This window comes from Pavona decussata, unplaced genomic scaffold (genome assembly GCF_977016875.1).
Source record: "Pavona decussata unplaced genomic scaffold, jaPavDecu1.1 SCAFFOLD_238, whole genome shotgun sequence".
Lineage (NCBI taxonomy): Eukaryota > Metazoa > Cnidaria > Anthozoa > Scleractinia > Agariciidae > Pavona > Pavona decussata.
In genome coordinates, this window is record NW_028145643.1 from 1,039,213 (window position 1) to 1,063,572 (window position 24,360).

General features: G+C 39.0%; 4 protein-coding genes across 8 annotated transcripts in view; 1 reads left to right on the forward strand and 3 right to left on the reverse strand.

The window, feature by feature from the left end:
* LOC146457648 (uncharacterized) overlaps nucleotides 1-24,360 on the reverse strand; it is a 103,105-nt gene that overhangs the window by 38,427 nt on the left and 40,318 nt on the right. The window lies entirely within an intron of this gene.
* Nucleotides 1-24,360, reverse strand: part of LOC146457647 (uncharacterized) — a 103,033-nt gene that overhangs the window by 38,427 nt on the left and 40,246 nt on the right. The gene's annotated exons all lie outside the window — the stretch shown is intronic.
* Nucleotides 363-11,823, reverse strand: LOC146457652 (uncharacterized). The gene is made up of 7 exons (XM_085091601.1): nucleotides 11,740-11,823; nucleotides 11,543-11,607; nucleotides 6,469-7,717; nucleotides 5,592-5,753; nucleotides 2,195-2,605; nucleotides 1,730-1,812; nucleotides 363-1,567 (listed from the first exon to the last, which is right to left on the reverse strand). The coding sequence occupies exons 3-7, from the start codon at nucleotides 7,688-7,690 to the stop codon at nucleotides 1,430-1,432; spliced, it is 2,016 nt and encodes a 671-aa protein (XP_084947727.1). The 5' UTR covers nucleotides 7,691-7,717; nucleotides 11,543-11,607; nucleotides 11,740-11,823; the 3' UTR covers nucleotides 363-1,429.
* Nucleotides 11,899-24,225, forward strand: LOC146457653 (uncharacterized). The gene is made up of 5 exons (XM_085091595.1): nucleotides 11,899-12,012; nucleotides 16,762-16,821; nucleotides 17,294-17,354; nucleotides 18,622-23,021; nucleotides 23,792-24,225. The coding sequence occupies exons 4-5, from the start codon at nucleotides 18,655-18,657 to the stop codon at nucleotides 23,799-23,801; spliced, it is 4,377 nt and encodes a 1,458-aa protein (XP_084947721.1). The 5' UTR covers nucleotides 11,899-12,012; nucleotides 16,762-16,821; nucleotides 17,294-17,354; nucleotides 18,622-18,654; the 3' UTR covers nucleotides 23,802-24,225.

Genomic DNA, 24,360 nt, shown 5'->3' on the forward strand with positions numbered 1-24,360 from the left:
TCTCCGAAGGCCTCCCTAAAATATTCGCGATCCTGTTCTCTATGTTCTTTCTCAGTGACCAGGATTTCGGCTTTGTTCAATTAAATGTGGAAAACAGACCTATTGTGTTGTATGTGATGATTGGACTGGTACGTAATTAAGATATTGCAACTGGTCGGTGTGAGTTGACTTCCTGTGGACAGTGGTCTTGATGCTCAAGGCATCTTCCACATGGATATGGGTATCCTAAAAAACCAAGACTCCCTTCCCTTCCATTTCTATGGTACATTGTATGAGTGGGTTGATGCTGTTCAGGTGTTCAGTGAAGCATTCAGTGTTGTTACAGTGCAACAATTACTCAGGTAAAATGTGATCATAATTCCCTTTAAAACAACGAGTTTATGATAAAATTAAGTAGTATGGCTGTAAATCATTAACTCTTTCCCGGACAGTGCTTAAATATCTGTCAATCAAGTCGGATGACAGAATAAATTATAAAAAAAATTTGTTTCCACCATTCGCGCTCAAATTTGAAAGAAATCCCGTTAGATATATTGCCCAGTTCCCCCGCTAATCTGAGAGAAGATGGTTGAATATGAAATACATGACGCCCTTTTCAATTGAACTTGGGTCAAAATTCAAGAGAGATTATGGTGTCCTCCACCAGGGAGATAAATAGATCGAAAAGAATAAGGATTTTAGCGACAGAGACAGATCAGAGTATTAATGTGGGTTGTTGGGAACAAATCCAGATCTGTTGAGGTCTTGTTAAAAAACTAATTGAGAGATTTTGTTAGTATTTGAGCTTTCGGTTTGTGGAAATGGGTCAGTTGCCTTAATAGGCGTTTCGTTTAATTGGCAGGCGAAGGAGGGCTATAATGGAATTGTTGCCGTTTCTTTGTGTTTGGTTTTTGTTGTTGTTTTTGTTTTTTCCGTTATTTTTTCTCTTATTCAGTGTAGAAGCAAAGACTAACCTATGCTTTCCATTTTTTTAAGTAAGCAGCGCAGTAAATTGTCCTCCACTCTTAAAATAAATAGTGGCTTCAAATAGTCGAGAATATCCTATTATTTCAAACAGCGCTCGAAACCAAATTTCAATGCCAGACAAAACAAGATTTTATCACGGTAAATTCTGCCTTTAATTTGCCCGCACGCCATAATTATGGAATTCATGACGCCATATGGTTGCCTATTATTTCACAGAGGAGAACCTCTGCCCCTCCATAAGCGGCAACCACATAATGCCGAAAGTTGAAAATGGCAGAATTAAGGTAAAATGGACAATAGTTATATACAAGTTTTGCCCCTAAGAGGTTTTGTGTAATTTGTTCAGACAAAATTTGAAATTAAATGTTGCTTCCATAGATTTAATTCAATTTGTTAATAGAGTGGTGGTTCCCTTTAATGTTCTCTACATTGCCTCTTTTTGAATACCATGTAATTCATTCATTCATTCATTCAAAGACCAGCTCGTTCTTGATATTAAGCTCCTAGTAATGTAAAAATCCAAAATGTATACATATACCAACTCTACTCTTAATTTGGCCTTTTCTGCTCTAATCATCCAGTTCATAACTTGTTTCCCATGCTACAAATAGGGTAAAGACAAGGGCGAAACATCACCGTGCTAAAATTAATTCTCTTAAAAGTTACGTGACATAAACAAGTACATCATTCGCCCTAATAAAACAATGCTTAACACCTCTTCACATCCAATACATGGTGTTCAACAAAAGTGAAAAGGTGCTACCTTCTGAGATTCATCAGCTTGTCTTAAGCCCTCTCCTGCTGGATCAGTGTGTTCAGGTACAAAGCCACTGCTACTTGCTTCCCCTGGTTAAATAACAATAAATTTTCAGTCCGTTCAATTGTACGAAATGAAATACTCGGATTGGTAAATTCTGTTTTGCGACTAGCTAAAAATAAAATTCCCTGATATTTCACTGACTTTAGGTACAATTAAAATTTTCCTGACTTCATACAACATTCCCCAGCTTTTCTCAGACCTTTAAAAGAATCTGTTTCCCCTGACTTTGCATTGACCGTAGCAACCCAGGTGATGTTGTGTTGGCTTCCTGTCCACATGACGTTACCCTTCGTTTCAATGCGATACGTCTCGAAAAGATATGTATTAATCGTTTCATGACTTGAAGTCCTACAGCTGTGCTTCTGATTTCCATTCAATAAAAGTCCTTGCATTATCACTAAAACGTACCTGACATTTCCATGAAAGCCTTCCTGCACATCAAGTAGTTTCTCTCTTCTATGGTCGTCGTCAAGTTAACCGTCCCCAGGTTCAGTTTCCTCTTGACTTCGTCAGTCATTAGGTGCCTCTCAACTTCTTCATTGAGCCGACCAGAGAGATAGTCACTCCATAGATGCTCAAGACTTTCCAGGTTGGGACATCGCACTACAATTTCCAATGAGCCCTCATTAACGGACACAAGGGCCAAGTGGTAAGCCTTTTCTAAAAAATCAATAAGGGCTCCGACTGGTTCTAGCTCAGCCGTGGAAAGGTTGTGGGATTTTACATACGTCTGTGCTAGAAGTGCTAACATTGCATGGACTGTTTGTTGTTTTTCTTCATCTAGACCTTGGGTGCTGATGAAAAGCTTGATAATAGTATCTGAAATCAACGTGAAATGGACATAATTGTTACAGACCTTCTTAATATGCAAATGTCCAAACACTGTACATTAATTAATCTAATCTATCAAACATTATTAGGCAATCACACAGATATGAATGGTACATAAATACATAAAAAAATATTAAGAAGGTTACCCAAAAGGGAAAGGCACGAACGGGACACTCAGACCCTTGCGAGGCACCCACCCGAGGTATTAAAAAAAAATTAAAATATGTACAGAAATAAGACAATCTAAAGTCACTGCAATATTTCCATTCTGTTGGCTGAGTTGAGTCATTTGACTTAGTCATTTCATTTATTGACGGACTTGACTGCAAAAGAAGTTAAAATGAACTGATAATAATGATAATAATTTACCAATTAATTAATAATAATTATTCTATATCGCATATTTACATATTCTGATCAATAGCGCTTTACAATCATATATTTAAGAGAAAACGAAAATAGATTACCGTGAGAATAAAGTAAACTAACTGACTAATATCATTAATACTATTAATTTATTTCTGGCGCATTACATTAAAATCTTAATGCTCTTACAATGTACAACAATTTAAGAAATACAATATCAATAAAATTACATTTGATAAAAGTAGAAAAATAAATTAAAGACATACAAAGAAAGACAAGATACTAAAGTTCATTATTAAATAAAAGCGTTTTAAGCCTAACTTTAAAAGTCTCAACTGATGGGGCGCTCCGCATATCAAGACTCTACCCATTAACGAGGGTGTCACTAATCAGCTAGTCTAACAACTGGCCCTCAGATTCCTGCTTAGCTTGGAAAGATGGAAACCAAAGAGGAATATATCCAAAACGGAAGTTGAATGCTACCTTTGACTACAACCACTTCCATGTAGTGAATAAAAAACAGCAGCAGTGCCTCTATCATAACCTGAATCATAGCTATCGCAGATCGCAATGATATGATCGCAGACAACAGCAGAAGATAGAGCTATCACCTTCCGTAATTTGCGATCGTGTGATCAAAATGCCATCATACACGTACAGTCAAACCTGTATATAACGGCCCTGTATTAAGCGGCCACCCTCTATTAAGCGGCCAGTTTACAAAGTCCCGATTGTTTGCTCAGACAAACACTGTATTTGTTACCTGTATTAGGCGGCCACCTCTATTAAGCAGCCGCGGCCACCCTGTGGCAGTCCTATGTTTGTCTTTCTTTGTTATTTTTACCTGTATTAAGTGGCCACCCTTGAATGGAAACTAAGCCTTATGTTATTTTATGCGGTATTTTATTGTCATGTGTAAAATGCGATCCAGCATCACTATAAAGAAATAACATGTACAAAACTACTGTAAGCTGATACTCAGCCGTTTAATATAGTTAACGCTTTTCAGGAGTCTGCAATGTGCTGAAGTACAGTACCATATCACGAACGCTAAAAATAAAGTTTGTTTTGAATATGCTTCACTCTTTAGCAAGAAATTCCTCTTTAATTAACTTGCTCTTCAGCCACGTGGCATTGAACATTGAGCGCAACAACTATGAAATGACGGAATGAGATATTTTGTTGTGAACTGTAGGTCATAGAAATAGAGCACTGTATACCGTAGAAGAGTAGAGGACAATTTATTGTATACAGTCGAACCTGTATATAACGGCCATCCTCGAGACTTGAGTAACTGGCTGCTTAATACAGGTGGCCGCTTAATACAGGATCACTCAAAATACTCACTGGGCGTGGTCTAATGTCAATTTTAATGGCGTATCATACAAAACACTTCATGCAAGGAAACAATAGGACAATCAACACTCTCAGTTCAAGCGATCAATACTTTAACGTTCAGTGCCAACTTGTAACTTAACGGTTTAATATACTTAACATTGTGTAAAAGTACTATGCAATAAATATGAATTGTCCTCTACTCTTCTACGGTATACAGTGCTCTATTTCTATGACTTACAGATCACAACAAAATATCTCATTCCGTCATTTCATAGTTGTTATGCTCAATGTTCAATGTCACATGGCTGAAGAACAAGCTAATTAAAGATGAATTTCTTGCTAGAGAGTGAAGCATATTCAAAACAAATTTTTTGTAGCGTTCGTGATATGGTACTGTACTTCAGCACAGTGCGGACATCTGAAAAGCATTAACGATATTAAATGGCCGAGTATCAGCTTACAGTAGCTTTGTGCATGTTATTTCTTTATAGTGATGCTGGATCGCATTTTAAACACAATAAAATACCGCATAAAATAACATATGGCTTAGTTTCCATTCAAGGGTGGCCGCTTAATACAGGTAAAAATAACAAGGAAAGACAAACATAGGACTGCTACAGGGTGGCCGCGACCGCTTAATAGAGGTGGCCGCCTAATACAGGTAACAAATACAGTGTTTGTATGAGCGAACAACCGGGACTTTGAAAACTGGCCGCTTAATACAGGATCGTTGTATACAGGTTCAACTGTAGTACTTTTACACAATGTTACGTATAATTATTATACCGTTAAGTTACAGTTGGCACTGAAGTTTGTTTAAAGTATTGATCACTTGAAAGAGTGTTAATTGTCCTATTGTTTACTTGCATGAAGTGTTTTTGTATGATACGCCATTAAAATTGACATTAGACCCCGCCCAGTGAGTATTTTTAATGATCCTGTATTAAGCGGCCAGTTACTCAAGTCCCGAGGGTGGCTGTTATATACGGGTTCGACTGTAGTTCATATTTGCCAAATTTCGCTGTCCAGAAAGATTAATCACTTTTTCTTTGTCTTTCTTTTTTTCTTTTGGTCTTTCCCCTTATAACATGCTCAAACCACGCTCAATCGTTACTAGTAGTTTATGTAACTCCGTGGACCAGTCCAGGGAAAAGGTAATCCAAGGAGCAGACTTAAATACAACTGAAACCCAACCTACATGTACATGTATAAGCTAATACATGGAGCGATGATAACTAAATTTATATCTAAATGAAATCAAGCTCCATACCTATAGGGTCAAAAGAGGTTCCTGCAATGCTTGGTTTTCCTTTTGCTTCTTCATCAAGACGATGTCGTTCCCGTGAAGGGCCTTTATCTGGTGTGCCTGCAGCTGACGTCAGTTCAGCAGGGAACTCTTCCTTTGCAGTTTTAACAGTGGTGCTGGAAGGGCCTGTAAAAAAATAGACACTCACATTCAATATTTTGGGTTCATCTCTAAACCATTAAATTTTATTCCCTTACAGTGATCAGCATCAAATTGCTCCTTCTAATATCACTGCTTATTTAACCTCCGAGTTCATAAGAATTATGGATATGATCACCCAAGGTGAATTTTCTTGATATTTTTAATTAATAACTTCTCCCCAGTATTTTGAGAAGAAAAGTATGGGAACAAGATAGGAGAATTCGTTCTTTGATATTAGGGATTAAAGGATTAAAAAAAGGAGCCATGAAAGAATCAGATTTCAAACTTAACAATTGGGCAATAACACTATCAGCAAGAAACAGATATAGATGGTGCCCATAGAGCACTTGAAATTAATGAGCGAGCAAATTCTCTTTAAGATAGACAGTATTAAGGCTGCAAAGACTAGAGTACAAATCAACGATGGTCTCATTTCTCAAGTCTACATATCCAAAGTTGTATTACTATTAACCACTCTTACAGGATTTTACTGGTCAATAGCTTTCATTTTCATTTTAACGGTCACACAATGGTTTTTTTTTTCTTTGAAAGGTTAGAACCAACTGATACAGCCCGACCATACATTTTACTCTTGGAGTTAACAGTGTTTATAATTATAACAAAAGGGTGTCTGTTACTCTGTCTGAATTTGCAGTTGCATTTGGAATGGAAACGATGAACACCAAGTAAGAACTCGTACCATGAACCATTCTGCCCATCATTTCCACCAAGGCTTCACATTGTTCCTTCCAACTGTAGTTGTTGTCATAAGAAGCTCTCAAAAATTTGATCTCTTCAAGCCCCACTGCATGACTAGCACGGACACCTTCAATTGCCTCTGCCCACTTTGTGGGGTCATCTGAGTTAACTATCCATGATTTTCCATAAGGAATGTTCTCTAATGCTCTAGCAAATCCAGACTTACTACCAACAAGAATGGGTAAACCAGCTGACAGGGCCTCAAGGGCAACAAGACCAAATCCCTCTGATCTGGATGGCATAATGGCAAGATCAACCTCATTCAGTAAGTCTTTCATCTTTTCTCTATTTTGCACAAACTTTCTGACAGTCAGTTGCTCTTCAGCGATACCACGTTGGAGAAGTTTTTCTCTTACCGCGTCCTGCTTTCCGTCAGGTGCACCCACAAAGATCAGATGATAAGGTTTATTTTTCAACCGGGGATCAGAAAATGCTTCAACAGCGATGTTATATCCCTTGAGGTGAAAGTCTTCATCATCACCACGACCACATAACAACACTTTAAAGTCACCACTCTCATTAGGAGCTTGTTTTAAGTCCCCAAATTCCCTCTCAAAAAGACCTGGCGTGACAGTGAAAATATCCTGATTCTCCTTACATCGTCGTAGATAGGAACAATAAAAATCTTCCAGTCTCGGTCCAACAGGCACAACCAGATCAGCCATTTTACAGAGATCAACTTCAACCTGATGTTTCTTTTCACCCTTTGAAATTGGATCAGAGTAGCTTTTATACCTACTGAGGTCTTCAGGAGCAGTATGCACCACTTGCACCCATTTGCAATTGGGAAATCTAGTAGAATTATCTCTTATGACCTGCCCTTGCCTACCAAGCTTCACACCATGGCCAACAACAACATGCATGCTGAGATCTTGAGGCGGGAAGCTCAACCAGTCAAGAGGTTCATAGCCCGGGCGTTCCTTCGCATCAACAACAGTTACTCCATAACTCTTAGCCTCTCTTTTGTCTTCATCTTTACAAGCACCCTCTGGGACCAGGAGAGAGACTTCAACTTTAGGGTGTTGTGAGAGATGAATTGCAAGCTCTCTGTTTAGTGTGGACAAACCACCAGCTGACGAGGTCCACTCGCTACCAAGAAGAGTTACTTTCAATTTTGCACCATGGAAAAAATGGGTTTTTGGTTCAGGCACTTCTTGAGACATGATTTCAAAGCTGACCTCAACACAAATCTGCAAAACAAAAGCATGGAGCTTCCATGTAAGGCTTCACATACTCCTCAGTAACTTTGATTTTCATTTGAAAGGTCAAACATAAGATCCACAGACTTATAATTAGCACCAACATGTACAGTATAATGAACAACACAACGGGCATTTTAATTACTAGTACCACACTATTTATGCCCACGCTAGAGTATAGCATTATAAATACCAATAAATTTACTTTAAAAATTCTCTTATGCCTATGCCTCTCTCTCTGTTAAGTCCCATCTCTCTTATCTATTTACCAGCCTGAGGAAAATTCACATGAAGAAGCACGTACGGGGTGAATAAGCCTCAGGGAGAATAAATAAAGTATTTACAGTATTTGTAGCTAGGCACATCAAAAGATCATTATCGATCCCTAATTCATAAATGAAAGCAGCCTTGTTCCTAAATGAATGGGCAAGACTAGTTGAAGTGCTAGATGCCCGGCCTAACTACAGTATGTTACTGATCTACAGTATCTGTGCTGCATACATGTTTGAAGAATAAAATCCGACATCATCATATACATACATCATGTATACTGAGAAGTAGTAGTAGAAGTAGTAGTATTTCTTTATTTAGCGAGGGAAATACATATTAGTGCCTAACAGTAATAAACTTGTAGCCCTGAAGAGTGACATGTGGTTCTATAGCTTGGTGTACCTCAAAATGTTCCCCATGGTCAAGAAAAATACAATGTACACCACAATTGGAATTCAACATCAGACAACCAGCATACATTATTTTTTATTTTTGTGTTTTTATGGGATAAGAAACAGATAAACCTTTATAGAAAGCCGACGTATATATGGTGCATTACACTTTTCGACTGCTGGGTTAATCAAGTCTTTCAAAAAGTCTTCTCAAATGTTAAGAAATTCAATGACGAGTAATGACAGTAAAGCTGTTTAACATCAAATTGAATAACCAATGCTTCTTCAAAAGTTAAAATAACTGCAAGGCCGGATCTTTCTTCTATTTTGATATATATGCTTTCCTATTAATATGCCACCTTTGGGATTGCCTAAAAATTTGGGTGTTTTCAATTCTGGCTTCTGGCTTCTAGCTTTTCCAGCACCTGCAAAAAATCTAAACTTTATGTACTTCTGTTAAGTTGTTATAAAACAAAATAATTTACGAATAGTCAGGGCTGCAAATAACGGCCGGTCAACGGACAATGTCCGGTCAAAATTGGGTATTGACCGGACAAATCCTTGGATTGCCAGACATCTTGTCCGGTCCTTTACCGACTCGTTCAGAGAAATTTTAATTTTTAACTATTTGATAATCACGAGCGACAACCTTCATGTTTCCGAAAGAAAAAAAAACGAATATAAAACTAGACAAATTAGTGGTCAAGAAATTCCCAGTAGTTGTAAATTTCCACGATGTCATCAACCGCAAAATCATGGTGTCTTCCGTTATTTTATTTACTTTTAGTGTTCCCAATTAGTAGAGGGTTTTACCTTTGGCTAGATACCATGATTGACTCTTAATAAAGTGATTGATTGTTTGATTGATTGAATGATCGGCACCCTCACGAAGACTGATCTCGTGGCACCAAGAATACTCCAAGTAGCATTTGTTGCAAAGTGCGAAAAGCGAACAAAGCGTCCGTTACTGCCGGCACACCCTACAAAACCTGCTTGGTTACTAAGCTTTCTGGTGATTTCAACACTCGATGCAACTCAAAAATGGAGCGTATAACACAAAAAGTGGAAGAATAAGGTCGTCTTAAAGGGATTCTGAATGGAAGAAAGTCAACAAGCGCAACAATTGTACTTGGAATAATACGCCATGCATTTAATGCAATTACATACAGTGTTGCCGAATTTTGAAACCCTAAGACGAAAATTTATGAATTAAAGTTAAGTGTTTCTTGTTTAGGTTTACATTTTAGCTAGCTTCTTTTTTCAAATTAATTAAGAGACCGATTGAACCCTTCAGCTTTCATATATTCTACACATTTTACTTAAAGTTCAGTTGTAGAAATGATGTGGCGATTGCCAAAGTGTAACATTTAATTATAAGTGATTTTGGCAGATGTAAAGTAAAACGGACAATTGCGGGTGTATCTTGCGTAACATTTCCACGTACTGAATGCGAGGCTGCCTCTGCAGTTAAGAGTAGTAAAACTATTAACTTGGAAATTTTATTGCCAAACCGACTCGGATTCAGTTGTTTTTTAGTTATAAAAGGATTACTGTGCAATCTGGGCTCACTATCGCAAGATTTACGACTGTTAAAATTTGACTGGCCAAAAACAGGTAGCGTCCGAGAAAAAACATGTTTGACCGGACAATGTGACCAGTGCCTGCCCGTTAGTTATTTGCAGCCCTGATAGTCCAGTTTTCCAAGATTAATGAGAATTGAATAACTTGACAGTAAAGCCATATAGTAAATCTTTGATTCAGGCCAGGCTTGTTCAGTCAAGATGGCGATCAAGTTGAGGTTTAATTGCCTGGAGTGTCCTACAATGAGCCTAGCTATGGTCTCTATAGTCTATCTAAGTCTAACTATAGTCTCTTCCCCTCAAGAGTTAAAGTCAAAAGAGAAGAGATCATGACCACTTCTAATTTAAATTAATCAAAACTCTACTTATGAAATAACAGCAAATACAACCACAGGCATCCCAAGCTGTATGAGCATTAAAATAAAGACCTTTGTTTGACCTTTGTAATTTGAGTGTTACGCAATGGCGTAAATTATAAGGGTTTGTATGGGAATTTACGAACGTGTTTTGAAATCGAAAATATAGGGCATGAATTGAAAAAAATGGCTTATCTTGTCTCCTCGATATCTTGCCAGTGTTCGTATGCCATATTTTGGCCATTTCAGCGAGATTTAGTGGGTTTTAGGTTTGTTGATTTCCTCTCTATGTATATAGAAGAGAATATATATAGAAAGGAAATCAGCAAACCTAAAACCCACTTAATCGCGCTGAAATGGCCAAAATACGGCATACAAACACTGGCAAGATATCAAGGAGACAAGATAAGCCATTTTTTTTCAATTCATGCCTTTTAAAACCTTCGTACTGATCTTCCCACAAGCTGCATAGCTTAAATACTCATCATGTCTAAATAAAGGTTTTACTTACTTACTTACTTACTTACTTACTTACTCACTTACTTACTTATTTTGGATTCCAAAACACGTTCGTAAATTCCCATACAAACCCTTATAATTTACGCCATTGCGTAACACTCAAATTACAAAGGTCAAACAAAGGTCTTTATTTTAGCGCTCATACAGCTTGGGATACCTGTGATACAACAGCCATGCTAATTAGAAAGCTAGGCGAGAAGGTTTTCACATGGCAAATTTTGGGTAAATAAGAAAAATTTTCTATAACTCAAGGCAAATTTGGAGGTAATGGTTATTTTAGGAAACCCTCAAAAAGTTGTGGTGAAGCCGAAAGCGGGTGCATATGGGAAGATCAGTACGAAGGTTCTATACATTTATGGCTGTATTTCTTTGGTGAATTTCCCATTCCAAGTTTATAAATCAACATCAGGTTCCTGCTATCAGATTAACTGAGCTTGAGCTACCTCTGATTATAAGACACTGACAGTCCTAGAAGAAAAATAACCTTTAGTGGCAAGGGTGGGAGGGGTGGGGAGGGCGTAGGGAAACTGGATCCCAGCTATAAAGCTCAAGGTGTGCATGTATGCAATGCAAACCCTATGGAAATATGGGGCAAAAATTTGGCCGCTTATGAAAGGATTCAGATGGCTTTCTTGTCTTGATGAGCTATATTGCCCGATTTTAAATAGCTGACATAGGGCTCATGTTCAGATTGCTTACCTGTACTGAGAAGTAACGCACAATTTGTCACATCTCGGCTTTGATTTCACATCTCATGTCAAACACTGAAATTGAAAGCGGAAGTACAGTGTTGTAGTTAACCAATAACATTACCAAAAAGATACGTCAACATTAAAGAAACGTGAGCACTCCTAATGATAGATAGGCAACAACAGTGCTCTGAAGCATTTCCTTACATTCGATCGACGCCAACGAGCACACTACAATAATAAGTTGCTCGCCCACAGCATTTGCTGCAACTAAACTCCGCGAAAATCCACTTTCAAACCGTGCTACCCAGCAGACTGTGCGGCTGTGGGGGATTCTGGGTCGGTTTCTGGTCTCTGATCTCGTTGTCTCGTTTCTTGGTGTGTGGCTAGTGCTTTCGCTTTCATAGTTAAAAATTGTGGGTTAAAGTTGATGCTGTGCTAAAGGAATCAGTCTGGGGGACTTAAACCAGGATGTGAAAGGTATAGGATAAATGTACATTTTTGTATTGAAAAAGAAATTTGTCCAAAACGACTGCCAACAGGGTTTATGTGCTACTTATAAATTTGCGCTTCTTTGCTCTGATAATTTAACGCACAGATGACGTGATTCAAAACGTGGTGGAGTAGTCTGGCAGACGTTGTTACCACGTTCTGACATCCTCTGTGCGTTATCAGAGTACAGGCCCATGGCAAAATGAAATCTATTTGTTTTATTCAATAACCAAGATGTTTTAGCACCACATTGACTGAGCCAAGTCAAAAACATTTACTCAGCTGTTTATTCAACAAATTATCCTCAAATTTTTTTGGATCATGTGTCTTATAGGGGTGTCCACCTATGTAGCAGTCAACACCTGGGTCGACTGTTGGTTGATATATTTAACAATAATTATTCACTAAAGTGGAGGCGAATAGTGATGGATATTTACTGAGCCGCGAAGCGGCGAGGTAAATATCCATCACTATCATACTATCATATCATACATATCATACAAGCTGAGTAAGAAGTGGACCAAAAATTACTTTATTTTTGACAATATACCGACGAATGGTGGGAAATTTTAAAAACCTCGCGTGCCTCACGGTATGCGGTTTCTTATTGTAGAAAGTTCCATCTCGCTTTCTCATGGACAAAATTGAATACTGAAAACTTCTGGACACACTTGTTTAGTTGCTACGTGTCTTTTCTTTTGTCCTGTTATTGAACCATGCCGCAAAACATAATATGTTTCATTGTTACGTTGTAATTATGGTGCCCGACAGTTTTCGTGAACGATGTATTGTATTTTATTTTTCGCCTTAGAATATGAGGGTTAAAAGATTAAATAACTTACCATGCAATGCCGTCAAACCAAACTTTGTTGCCATTTTTGTATTTTTTGTAATAGCCGTCTCTTTTATTGAAATATTTTCCTCTTAAGTGAGTGTGGTAAAGCGGGAAGCCATCTTGTTTCTCTTCTCCTGCTCGCAGCTGAATAGTTCTTCGGCTAATCACCTCCGAGCTAGCCAATCAGCGCGCGTGAATAGTACTTTTCACTTATGTGGTATATACTAGTGGTTGATATAGTGACCAGATAGCAGTGGAGTATTGGTCGAGTATTGGATTGGTGAACCATCGGTTGAGATAGCTTCACTAGTGTGTGTGCAATGTATTGGTGAACCGTCAGTCAAGTATCAGTTAAGTATCAGTGGTATATACAACTTTTTTTACAATGTACTGGACTGCTTGACTGCTAGTACTAGACTGAAATCTTGTGTATTCTGCTGCCCTGAAGGGATTACTAACAGTCTAATAAGGTACCTGTCAACTGCTACTCCATGGACACTATTGGTCGATATATCGGTCGATACTCAATCAATAAGTTACCAAAACTTGGCTGATTTTCTCCTGAGAGTTTGCTGATACTGTTCTGTCACATGGTCAGCTCTTGTTACTTAATTATATAATTATTTTCGTTATTCAAATTGTTCTTTTTTGCATTTTCCCCTCACTTTTAAATTGACTTTTGGTATCTTTCATCCTCTTTCTTTTGTCATCGTCACTTGTACAGGAAACCCTAGAGTTTAGAGAAAACTGGGCAGGAGCCAAAGATCGCGTTTGGCCATTGACCTCCACCGTTTCACCACATAAAAAAGCTATCTGGAAGGGTTATCAGCAGAGGTACAGTGTAGACATTCTTATTGCCGTAACACATAAATAATCCCTAAATTTGGGCTTTCTGGGGACAAAAAATACCTGAAAATTCAGGTAACTGTGGATTGTTGATTATCCTTATAGGCGTTTTCCATAATACCAATTAATTGCCCTTTTTTTCTGAAATATATGATTTTTTTGATGCAGTGCCTAACATCAGTGCTAAATAGTTATGGAGCACAAATGAAATTAAGCCATTTTCTCAGCATTATGATAGCTTTCTGGACTGTTATCAAACGTGGATGAATCGAATGTCGATGATATGTCAATCAACAAGTGTCAACAACCTAACAGACTGCCTGTTGACTGATTTTATTATTGTCATTGCCATATTGGCTGAGTAGTGGCTGATATGTTGGACTTGAATCGACCAGCATGGCGACCGACAGTCAATCAACTGTCGGTTCAATGACTGTTTGTTGCGGCTCGTGTATCCTCTCTGAGGTGTTGGCTGCTACGTCAGTCGACAAACAATATCATATGTCAACCAACTGTCAATGATCTGTCTGTGATCCCTCAGTGATATGTCGGCCCAGTAATGACCAAAAATTGATCGATAGGCTGCAGCGGCCGATTGTCAATTACACATTGGTCAATACATGGCCAATACTTGATTGATACCCGGTCGCTATATTGACCTATATAATGACCAACAGTCAACCCAGGTGTCAACCGCTACATCGGTGGACTCCCCCTGTAAGACACAAGATCTGATTTTTCTTGTAGGTGACACTTCCCCCAAACCTGTGGCATTTGCTCATTCAAACACAGTACTGTTCTTGGCGTCATTAGGCCAAGAACATGATGTAATTAGAAAATTTAAGAATGACCACTTTTATTGTTGTCACTTGATATTCATTTGTTTCAGGAGCTAGGTCAATGGCATGATATCAACTTTATTCCCAAAGCTTTTCCCTTAAAAATTTACACACAAGGTAAAAGTTGTGGGAATGAGTTTCATCAATTCAGTGTATGAGTCCTTGTTTGTTTGAAAACTCTTTAAAAAAAAAACCTCTTTTAAAGACGGTACCTACTAATACCGAAGTATTTTTGTGCAGTTTATGACTATAATTATGTGGGAAAAGCAGGTCTTAGGAAGGGCTATTGGAATACAAAATGAGAATTGGGGGTAACCACACATTTTTTAGAGATATTAGGCAACAAAATACAAAACAATGTATGGCATTTTTTCCCAAATTGAAACTGAAAAATGCATGGTTAGCCCTAATTTTCTTTTTGGATTCTAATAGCCCTTGCCAAGATTTGCTTTTCCTGTGTAACTGTGCAAAAACATCTCTGTTTTAGCAGGCACCGCTGTTAAGAAACCCAACTTTCTCAGACCATCCTGAGGTGAAGAACATATGCGCGTAGCAAAAGGAGGCACCGTCCTTTATTTACTAGAAACAGTCAGAAAATTTTGCATTTTAATTGTTAACTAATTGCTGCCAAGAGATCACTAAAGAGACTTCCAGTACAATGTATCAGTCAGGGATGTGGGGAGGGTAGATTCTGTCCACATCAACTTTGAAACTGAATAACCTTATTAATATTTGAGCAAACGGCCTGAGACTTTAGGACTTTATTCAGAAATTTATCTGGGAATAAATTGATGTCATCGGTTACTGTTCATTGACTTTGATGTTGCCATGGTAACCAATTTTTGAAAGGCCATTTGTCAGAAAATGAAAAATCCTTATAACTTTTTTTAAAAACATTTTTTAGCCTATATTCGCGTTACTTTATTGGTTCTGATTCCTTTTCATTCAATTTCGACACATTCCTGAAGTTTTGAGGAAATCCAGAAATCCAAGATGGCAGATTCAAGATTGCTGCCATTTGACAATCACAGTGCCATTAAAACATCATATGATGTTATCATTTCTTGTTGTGGACCTCAAAAAAAAAACATCTGTGGACATACTATCTCTCCTCCAAGTCTTATCATCATAGCTTTACACTTGCAAAGTTATGGAAGGGGGGTGGGGAATCTGTAGGTTGCTTGTATTTTTCAAGAAAAGCAAGGCGCTCATTTCTTGTTTATTACATGTAAGCATTAAGTACAAAAATTAATACACAACTTAGTTTCTTCCTTGATAGCTGGTCTCTAAATAGAGCTTACCTAGAGCAATTTCAATTTCAAGGCCAAAAAAGGTAGCTATGACAGTCTGGCCAAAAACCTTTCAATTTATTGTTTTATACTGATTAATAATGGCAATTAAACTGAGTGGAGTGCAATTTGGCCTGAAATCATACGCGTGATTTCAAAATCAAACGAGCACGCAGCGCGAGTTTGATTTGAAATCACAAGTATGATTTCAGACCACAATTGCATGACACAAAGTTCAATTACCACTTTATTACAGTCTATTTTGAAATCACGGAGTTTTATTGTCAATATTAATATTCTATTTTTGTTACTTCATTTTCATTTTGATGGGCTAAAGAAAGGATGCAATTTAGGGCAAAAAATGGTGCAATTTGGGAATAAATTGCACTGTTGAGAGCCAATCAGATTGCAAGGATCACCAGTGATTTCAAAATGAGTGTGGTATTTTGTGGTATTTTTCAATTATTGAAAAATACCACAATTCCATGAGGTATTACGGTATTTATCCTTTATGAGATTCAACAATCTGACAAATAATAAAATTAATTGAAGTCTTCCTGAATTTTTTTGCTAGAGAGAGGAATTTTCCTTTTCATTCCTCATGCTATCGTCTGTAGCAGAGCTTTTCAGTTAGCCTGTACACCAGGGAAGGTAGGCACAATTTCCAACAAAGTGTAGATCTATGCTAAACACTCGCCCCAATTTGACAGTCTTATACATGTACTTGTGCCCCAAAAGCATGACACAAAAAATACTCAAGTGCCTACTTTGCTGGGTACAGAGCTTTATAAAATATAATGCACAGTTTATTTTATAATTTAGTACATGAGTCACTTTTACAAGATATTAACAATATTTTTTCACATCACTGAAGTACATATTTACCTTGCAAAGTTATTACTTGTTGTTGTTTGATCTTTCATTCCAGGTTGTAGAAGATTATCATGTAGAAGAATGGTAGTTAATTTAATGGAGGAAACAACTTGTGGTAATGTATGCCTGTGCCTACCTACCTACCTGCCTTCCTGTCTACCTAAAATCCTGGCCAAAATGTTGGGACGATTTCTAAATCTTAACACGAAATACCTCCCTGCCCCCTTCTCCCATACAATGTTGTCATCTTGCTGTGTTTATGTATACTCTGAATGACTTCAGTGACCTTCGACTTTCCTTGGGGGAGAGGGGGTGGGGGGGGGGGGGGGGGGCTTCCATAAATTTGCAAATTTATGATGGCACCACCAAGCTCATGGTGGCTGGTTATAGATAATTGAGAACACAGTTGCACACTGTAAATGCTATTTTCATGTCTGTGCTACAAAATATAGGCCAGGATTGTATCTGAGTCCCTTACAGCTAGGAGCTAAAATAAACATAAAACATAAATTTTGAATCCACATCAATGATAGTCCATATTTTTTTCATTGCAAAGTTATCAGCTGTTGTTTAATCTTTCATTCCAGGTTGTGGGAGCAGTTTCATATAGAAATATGGCAGTTTATTTAATGAAGGAAACAAATTGTGGTAAGATGCCTTAAACATTAACAATGTTTTGTAAGCTTTATAGCAAGGACTGATGGAGTGATAGATTCATTGCTTGCTTCCTTGACTTCTTGCCCTGGTGGGTGGGGGTTGGTTGTGCAAAGCATGATTACTAGCAATGGAAACAGACTTGCTTGAATGCATCTATTTGACAGCTACTTTGGGGCCGGTCGCACTAGGCAGAATTTTTGTTTACTTTGCAAAAAAAACTGTCAACGAGTGTTGTAGACGAGTGCAACCAGCGTGTTTTGCCTTGACAAAATTTTTTCCGACCTTACCAAACTTCAAAGAAGCCGCGACAAAAAATCGGCGAGCCCCTTGGTCTTGCCGATTTTTTGTCAGGCGATTTTATCGCACTTTTTTGTTTGTTTAGTGTCACAAAATCCATGATAACCTTCCATACTCCATTAACGCGCGAACAGGTATCATGTTAATTCAAAGCGCGCCAAGAAAAGTACTTCAGTGGACTCAGTGCAACAAGCATGGACAGTGAAAATTTCGCCCGCTTTCCGTACCAAAATTTCGATTTTCAGCGGTTTCAAGGCGCAGCTGGCGTTGGGCCGTACAGGTCGTTACTGACAAATAAACAGGAACAGAGAGGGAGTTATCTCCCAAATTTTTCCAAGCCAGATCATAAACGAAGAACCAAGTTCAAGGTTTAACACCCGTCGCCGAAATGGATATTTGAAAAGGGCAAACAATTTGATTGACGTTTTCGGCATAAAAGATAAGATTGTCACTTCCCAGTGCGATCGCGTTTAACAAAAATTTTGGAACAAAAATTTGTCAAACCAAACTTTTTCCTGAAATTCGGCCGAGCTTACAAAATTTTCGTCGCCTAGTGCGACCAGCCCCTTTGTCTCGATTATCTTCTAAATCTTAACATGAACTCTCTTAGACTGCCACCTACTTTAGCTTCTTTGGCACCTACTCAATATTTGCTGAAACCCTTGGGTGGGTGGGTGAATGGTTTGTTGGTTGGTTGATGGATTAAGTAAGATTTATTGACAGGAAGGTTTATCCTTTTTCAGCCCTAGGTTTGGTGATGTCTGTTATTGAGTTACCTTTTTGCCTTTATTGCTTCTAACTAGCAGCTAATCTGGTGGCTACATACCATTTAGAAACAGACATTAATTTTTGCGATTTTTCTCGTCAATCACAAAATGGCTAGGGTAATGAGACCAATCAGCCTTGATCACACAACAACTTGATATATAAATTAATTACCATACTTTTCTGTTGTTTGTAGCTACAGTTTGAGAACTTAGTGGAGTGGACTAACATGGCAGCTGCTGCATCATCATCAGCCCTGGCGAGCTCTGAAGAGAAGACGAATGGAGCCAAGCTGAGCAGACTTCTGATTGATGGTGGAACAACAGTTCTTAGGAATGTGTTTGATAGTTACCATCCCCCCGCAAACTTGGCGGCTGATCTCAATGCTTCTTATTCCATTCTTAACAAACTTTTCGGTCGAAGAATTCTGAATGGTCATCAGTGGGACAAGCTGTTCCCTCCAGGTGGAGCCGCCCCAGACTCCAACACTTTTGACATCACTCTGCTATTCCTCCTTCTGACAAACATTTGTGGACTCACCCCTCCCCCGTCAGGTTGGCATTCTAAGCCTCCCGCTAGTGACACCTCTCGTGAGGCAAACCTTGCTCGCATTAAGCTTTTCCGTAATCAGTTGTATGGTCATGTAGCAGCCACTGGTGTTGATACACCAACTTTCAATGCTTTGTGGCAGGAAATCAGTGCTATTCTTGTGTCTCTTGGGTTAGGCCAGCCGGAAATTGATAGACTGAAGGCAGAGCGTGGTGGAGAGGAAGATTATCTTGATGCTTTACGTGGCTGGGCAGAGAGTGAAGAGGACATCAAAACACAGCTAAAGGATATACGCCACTTTCAGACCTCAACTCAACAGGCTGTTCAGGAAAACAAGTCCATGCTAGAAGAAGTACATCAAGCTGTTACTGAAATTTGTCAGACACAACTTAACCAAGACCAGGAAGATGAAAATGTCTTAAAGAAGCTCGCCAAGGTTGATCCGCACATTGATATCAGGTATCACTCAGAGAGATATTTAGAAGGAACTCGTGAACCCATCTTTGTAAAGGTCAATAGCTGGTTGGATGACAGAAGCTCTCCAAATCGCGTTATGGTGATCAGCGGAAATGCTGGAATGGGGAAATCTGTTATCGCAGCTGAGATGTGCAAAAGAATGCAAGAAACTGGTAGACTGTCGGGGAGCCACTTCTGTCAGCATAACAAAGCACGCCGCAGGGATCCCAAGGTGATGCTACAGTCGCTAGCCCGGCACATGTCTCGTTGTTTGCCAGAATACAAGAAAGCTCTTGTGGAACAGCTGTCCTCAAATCTGGGTAAATCGATTAACGAAATGGAAGTAGGGGATCTGTTTGAATTGCTTTTTGAAGAGCCTCTAAGCGGATTAAGAGACCCAGGTGTTACGTATCTAATGGTAATTGATGCGTTAGATGAAAGTGAATACCAAGGACGAAATGACCTCCTAGACGTGATTGCCAAGTACTTTAACAAGCTTCCACTTTGGATTAGATTCCTCGTGACAGCACGACCTGAAATAAACATTTCAGACAGCCTGAAAGACTTGTGCCCCTTAGTGCTGAAACCAGATGATGAAGAGAACTTGAAGGACATTCGCCTGTGTTTTGAACTGCAGATAGGAGATGTACTACAAGCTGAAAATCGTGAAGTTATCTTACAAAAGCTTGTACAAAAGTCAGGAGGAGTCATTCTGTATGCTCAATTTCTGATCGATTTCATAAGGAAGAATTTTTCAATCGTCAAACCGGATCGGCTTTACAGCATCCTACCGACGGATATTTCATCTGTTTACCAGTCTTATTTCAAGCGTCTGGAGACTGACCTTTGTAACGAATTGCAGATAACTGTAGGCCAATATTTCGATTTCTTGAGTGCCATCACGGCTGCTAGGGAACCATTGCCACTTGGTTTTGTTTCTAAATTGTTTTTCCCGGACCAAACGCCGTCAGATGTTGAACGAAAAGTAGGGGAGGCCATTGCTTGCATCTCATCACTTCTACCCGTTGAAGATGACTGTATTCACTTTTTTCACAAGTCGGTCAAAGACTGGCTGGCCGATACCTCATGCTATGGGAAACACAAATTCACTGTGAATGAAACCAAAGGTCACCGTATCCTCTCTAGGCTCTGCATTCAGGAATTGAATGATGTCAAAAGAAAAGACGTCCATAGCTCACAGCCCTTTTCTGACATGGCAAAGTATGCCTCGCAACATGGTGTTCAACACATGCTGCAGTTAGATGACGGTGCAAGAGCATGCAGCCTTGAAGAAGTTGTTAATAACTATGTGCTAGACTTAGAGCTTGTGTATGCAAAGCTGTGTGTAAACAGTTTAATAGCCTCGGAAGATATTGTTTGTGTTCAGCAGCAAGAAGGCTTCAATGATGAAGTCAGTTTGAGCAGACAGAAAACCCTGGAAGCTTTGTTGTGCCTTCTCAGGAAGCATAGAACACAGTTGAAAGAATTTCCCCTTACTATCTTTCAAACTGTGTTGAATGAGGGAGGTGTTGAACTTTCTTCTGAAGCCCTCAAACTTTTGGAGGCTAAATTTTCCAATGTACCGTACATGGAATGCTTACACAAAAATGAGATACAAGGAGTTGTTCAAACTCGATTTGATTGTTCATCTCAGGTAGCTTGTTTTGATGTGTCACCACGGTCAGACTTCATGGTGTGTGAATGCTGTGATGATACCATTCAGCTATGGTCAATTCTTACCGGCAAGCAAATATGGCAACGTAGTGCGATCAATACAAAGCATTACGGAAACCACTTGTTTTGCCATCCATTTAGAATGTCCAAAGTAAACCCTTTGCCAGATGAGTTATTAGTGACGTTATCACCTGACTTTGTTGCCTCATTTTTTCGCTCTGTTGTTTTTCATCCTGTTGAGGATGTCATCTTACCAGGAGTGTTAAGCCATGCTTATACTTTTGACGGAGACCTGAATCCTCTTTTCCCCGAAAGCAAGTGTAGTTTCTCTGTTTGTTCAATTTCCGGCGACACGATTCTGACTGATTGTCCGGATGATGGTAAATGCCTTATCATGTGGAGTCTGACGGATGGTAGAGAGATTAGCCGTGTCACCAGAGATGAAGATGTTTTATCTTTTGCATGGTCCCAAGATGGTCGGCTGCTTGCAATTTCACATTTGAGCGGTTCTGTCTGCTTAGTTGATGCGATGGATGGTCTTAGAACACTAACAGAAACTACTCTTTCAGAGATATGCGGAATGATAACATTCTCCCCGGACTGTCGATTTCTTTTTTGTCGCAGTTATGTTAGTTATGTAGACGCGCCTGATGCGAGTGCTGTGCAAGAGCAGTTGTTTGATTGTTTAAGTATCGATATGCAGAATCATGGACACTTTTCCATGGACCGCTATTCTGGCCTTGTTTCATCTGAGCTCTGCGAGCCTGAATCGCATAGCGTTGGTGGTTTTTTATTAGGAGATCCTATCTGTTTATATGATGACAAACATGGATATTTCCCTTTAACTGATGATTCATCGAGTGACTTTGTTCTCAATAAGCAATTTGTTTTAAAGAACTATCCACGGATAGGTGTCGTAGAAATGTTATATCGCGATGAAGCAAGGAAGTCAAGAAGAAGCGTAAGCTTTTACAATCGGGTATCAACTGAGACTTACGTACAGGCAATAACATTCTCTGTTGACGGCGATACTGTTTATGTTCTCGGCTGTGAACTCCTTGAACGAACACGATTGACGGCTTGGGAAGTATCAAGTGGGAAGCTCAGGATGGAGAAAGTCTTTTGCCTTAACTTTACTAACTGGTGGACCAATCTTTTTGCTTTTAGAGGAGGTATTCTTTTGACAAGCAAGAGAGCTCTTGAGCTGTGGAACTTTGAGTTGACTAGGCCCATCCATAGATGGACTGACGTATGTGGAATCCCACACCCCATTTCAGACAAGTTGGTGGCATGTTTTGGGCCCAGTGAAGTCTCTATTCTGGATACTGTTACTGGAGACAGAATGCCAACATTCAAACCGCCTTCCGGGAGGGTGATTGCTTGTAACAGCAAATGCCAGCTGATGACCTTTGATAAGTCTCAACGTTCACTTGCGTTGTGGCAGAGTGAGACTGTGCGTTTATGGGAAGAAAGGTGGCAGTCAAGTGGTTCTAGAGAATTACTTTTCTATTGGTCTTGTCAAGGGATTTTTTCTCCTATGGATAATTTTATTCTAATATTGTTTCGTAGTGTTCCCCGTGTGTCAGGCCTGTTCGTTCTGGATGCAGTTTCGGGAAAGGTGCTTCACAAATTGTGTAACCTTACTAACTGTTTTAAGTTTGTCGGTAACGAGGAGTGTTGTGTTCTTTGCCCCAACTGGGATCGCTGCGGAGTTTCCCTCCTTCGACTGTTCAATGTTAGGTCAGGGGATCTACTCTGTGTATTGGATATTGACGCCAGGCCTCATTCTGAACCGGCTTTGGCAACTTGCCCTGGAAAAGGTCTTATCACCGTTGGCTCAGAGTTCTTCAAATCCAGGTTTAAAGTTTTCAAGGTGAAGTTGCAAGGAGAGAATAAATGCAGCAGAAGGAGAAAAAGGTTAGTCGCAATTCTAAGAAACTGTGATTGACGTAGCTTTGTTTTAAGTAATGTATCATCAACGAGTGCGAGCTTTTGATCAGAAGCTCTAAACACCTTCATCCATATGACTGGCTTCGTTTTTTGATCAACCAATGACAATGCAAGTTTGTAACTAAAAAGGAGGCTCTTCCTCAGGTCCAGAAAAAACGTTTCATTTGTTAGGCACGGAAAGTTTCCGGAATTAGAAACGGAACGTTTTGGCTTAATTAGTAACAGTAGAGAGCGACCCGGCTGGGGACTTCACATGGATGTGAAGAAAAGAGAAAAAGCTACAATCAACTCTCGCCTTGCGGACACCTTGCTATTACGGTCACCCCAATAACACGGACAGCAACTAAATCCCCAGCAAAAATTAATTACAAACGTTTAACTGAAATAAATTTCTACTATTACGGACTACTCGCGGTCCCGAGGGTGTCCGCAATTAATAGAGTTGACTGTAGTTAGCATAAGAACAGCATGATGTACATATGACAAGCGGTGAGGTTTGTATCAAAACAAATTCACTTCCAGCCTCGCTTCCAATCCAAGGCCAAGTCACTTTGTACACAACTGTAAAATTGTCTATTTGCTGATAATTAAGTTTTGTGTATTTATAAAGCGCTCCTTGGTAAAAAAATAGCGGGTGAACTGGTTGATAACCATTTATTCAGATAGTAGTCTTGTTTAGTCACAAAATATATTTTGTTGATTTTTTGTTTTGTTTTGTTTTGTTGTTTGTTTGGCAGGACACGTTAAGACTCGTCTTGATGGTCTGTGGATGAATCCGTTGACTGAAGAACACAGCTGTGTTGTCACAGCAACGCGAAGATTGCAAAGAAGGACGAGTAACTGACCAGAATCATACATATTAAAAGCCAAAAAACGTTCTCTTGTTAAAAAATTCTTTAAGAAATGAACCTTTGGCTACCAGACTACAGACTTTGGCGAATGATAACAGCGACAATTGCTTGAAAATATAAGCGTACGTAACTAAGTGCGAAAAAATAGCGGAATATTAAACTAATTACGAGTAGCTATTTTAAATTAATCGAGTATTGTCTTGGTAACGGCATGGAATTGCTACCTGCTTCCTTAGTCATGGCAGTATACCGTGACTCAAGAGTTTTTCGCACTTGATGTTCACTTCTATCAATCACACTTGCGTTTTAAAGGTCAATTGTTTTTTTTTTTTTTTTTTTTTTTTTTTTTTTTTTTTTAATAATGATGAGAGCTCAAGTCTGAATATCTCTCAGTATGGGATGGTTTCCTGTTGAGGCCAATAGACAATAGAAACAATACCGTTATAGAAGCCACA

What these genes read in the sequence shown, in the direction of transcription:
- LOC146457653 (XM_085091595.1), top strand. Translation starts at nt 18,655, where the DNA reads ATGGCAGCTGCTGCATCATCATCAGCCCTGGCGAGCTCTGAAGAGAAG.
- LOC146457652 (XM_085091601.1), bottom strand. Translation starts at nt 7,690, where the DNA reads ATGTCTCAAGAAGTGCCTGAACCAAAAACCCATTTTTTCCATGGTGCA. An exon ending in GGCTTTCATGGAAATGTCAG is followed by an intron (nt 1,813 to 2,194) that starts GTACGTTTTAGT and finishes TTATTTAACCAG; the next exon opens with GGGAAGCAAGTAGCAGTGGC. An exon ending in AAGCTGATGAATCTCAGAAG is followed by an intron (nt 1,568 to 1,729) that starts GTAGCACCTTTT and finishes CCCTATTTGTAG; the next exon opens with CATGGGAAACAAGTTATGAA.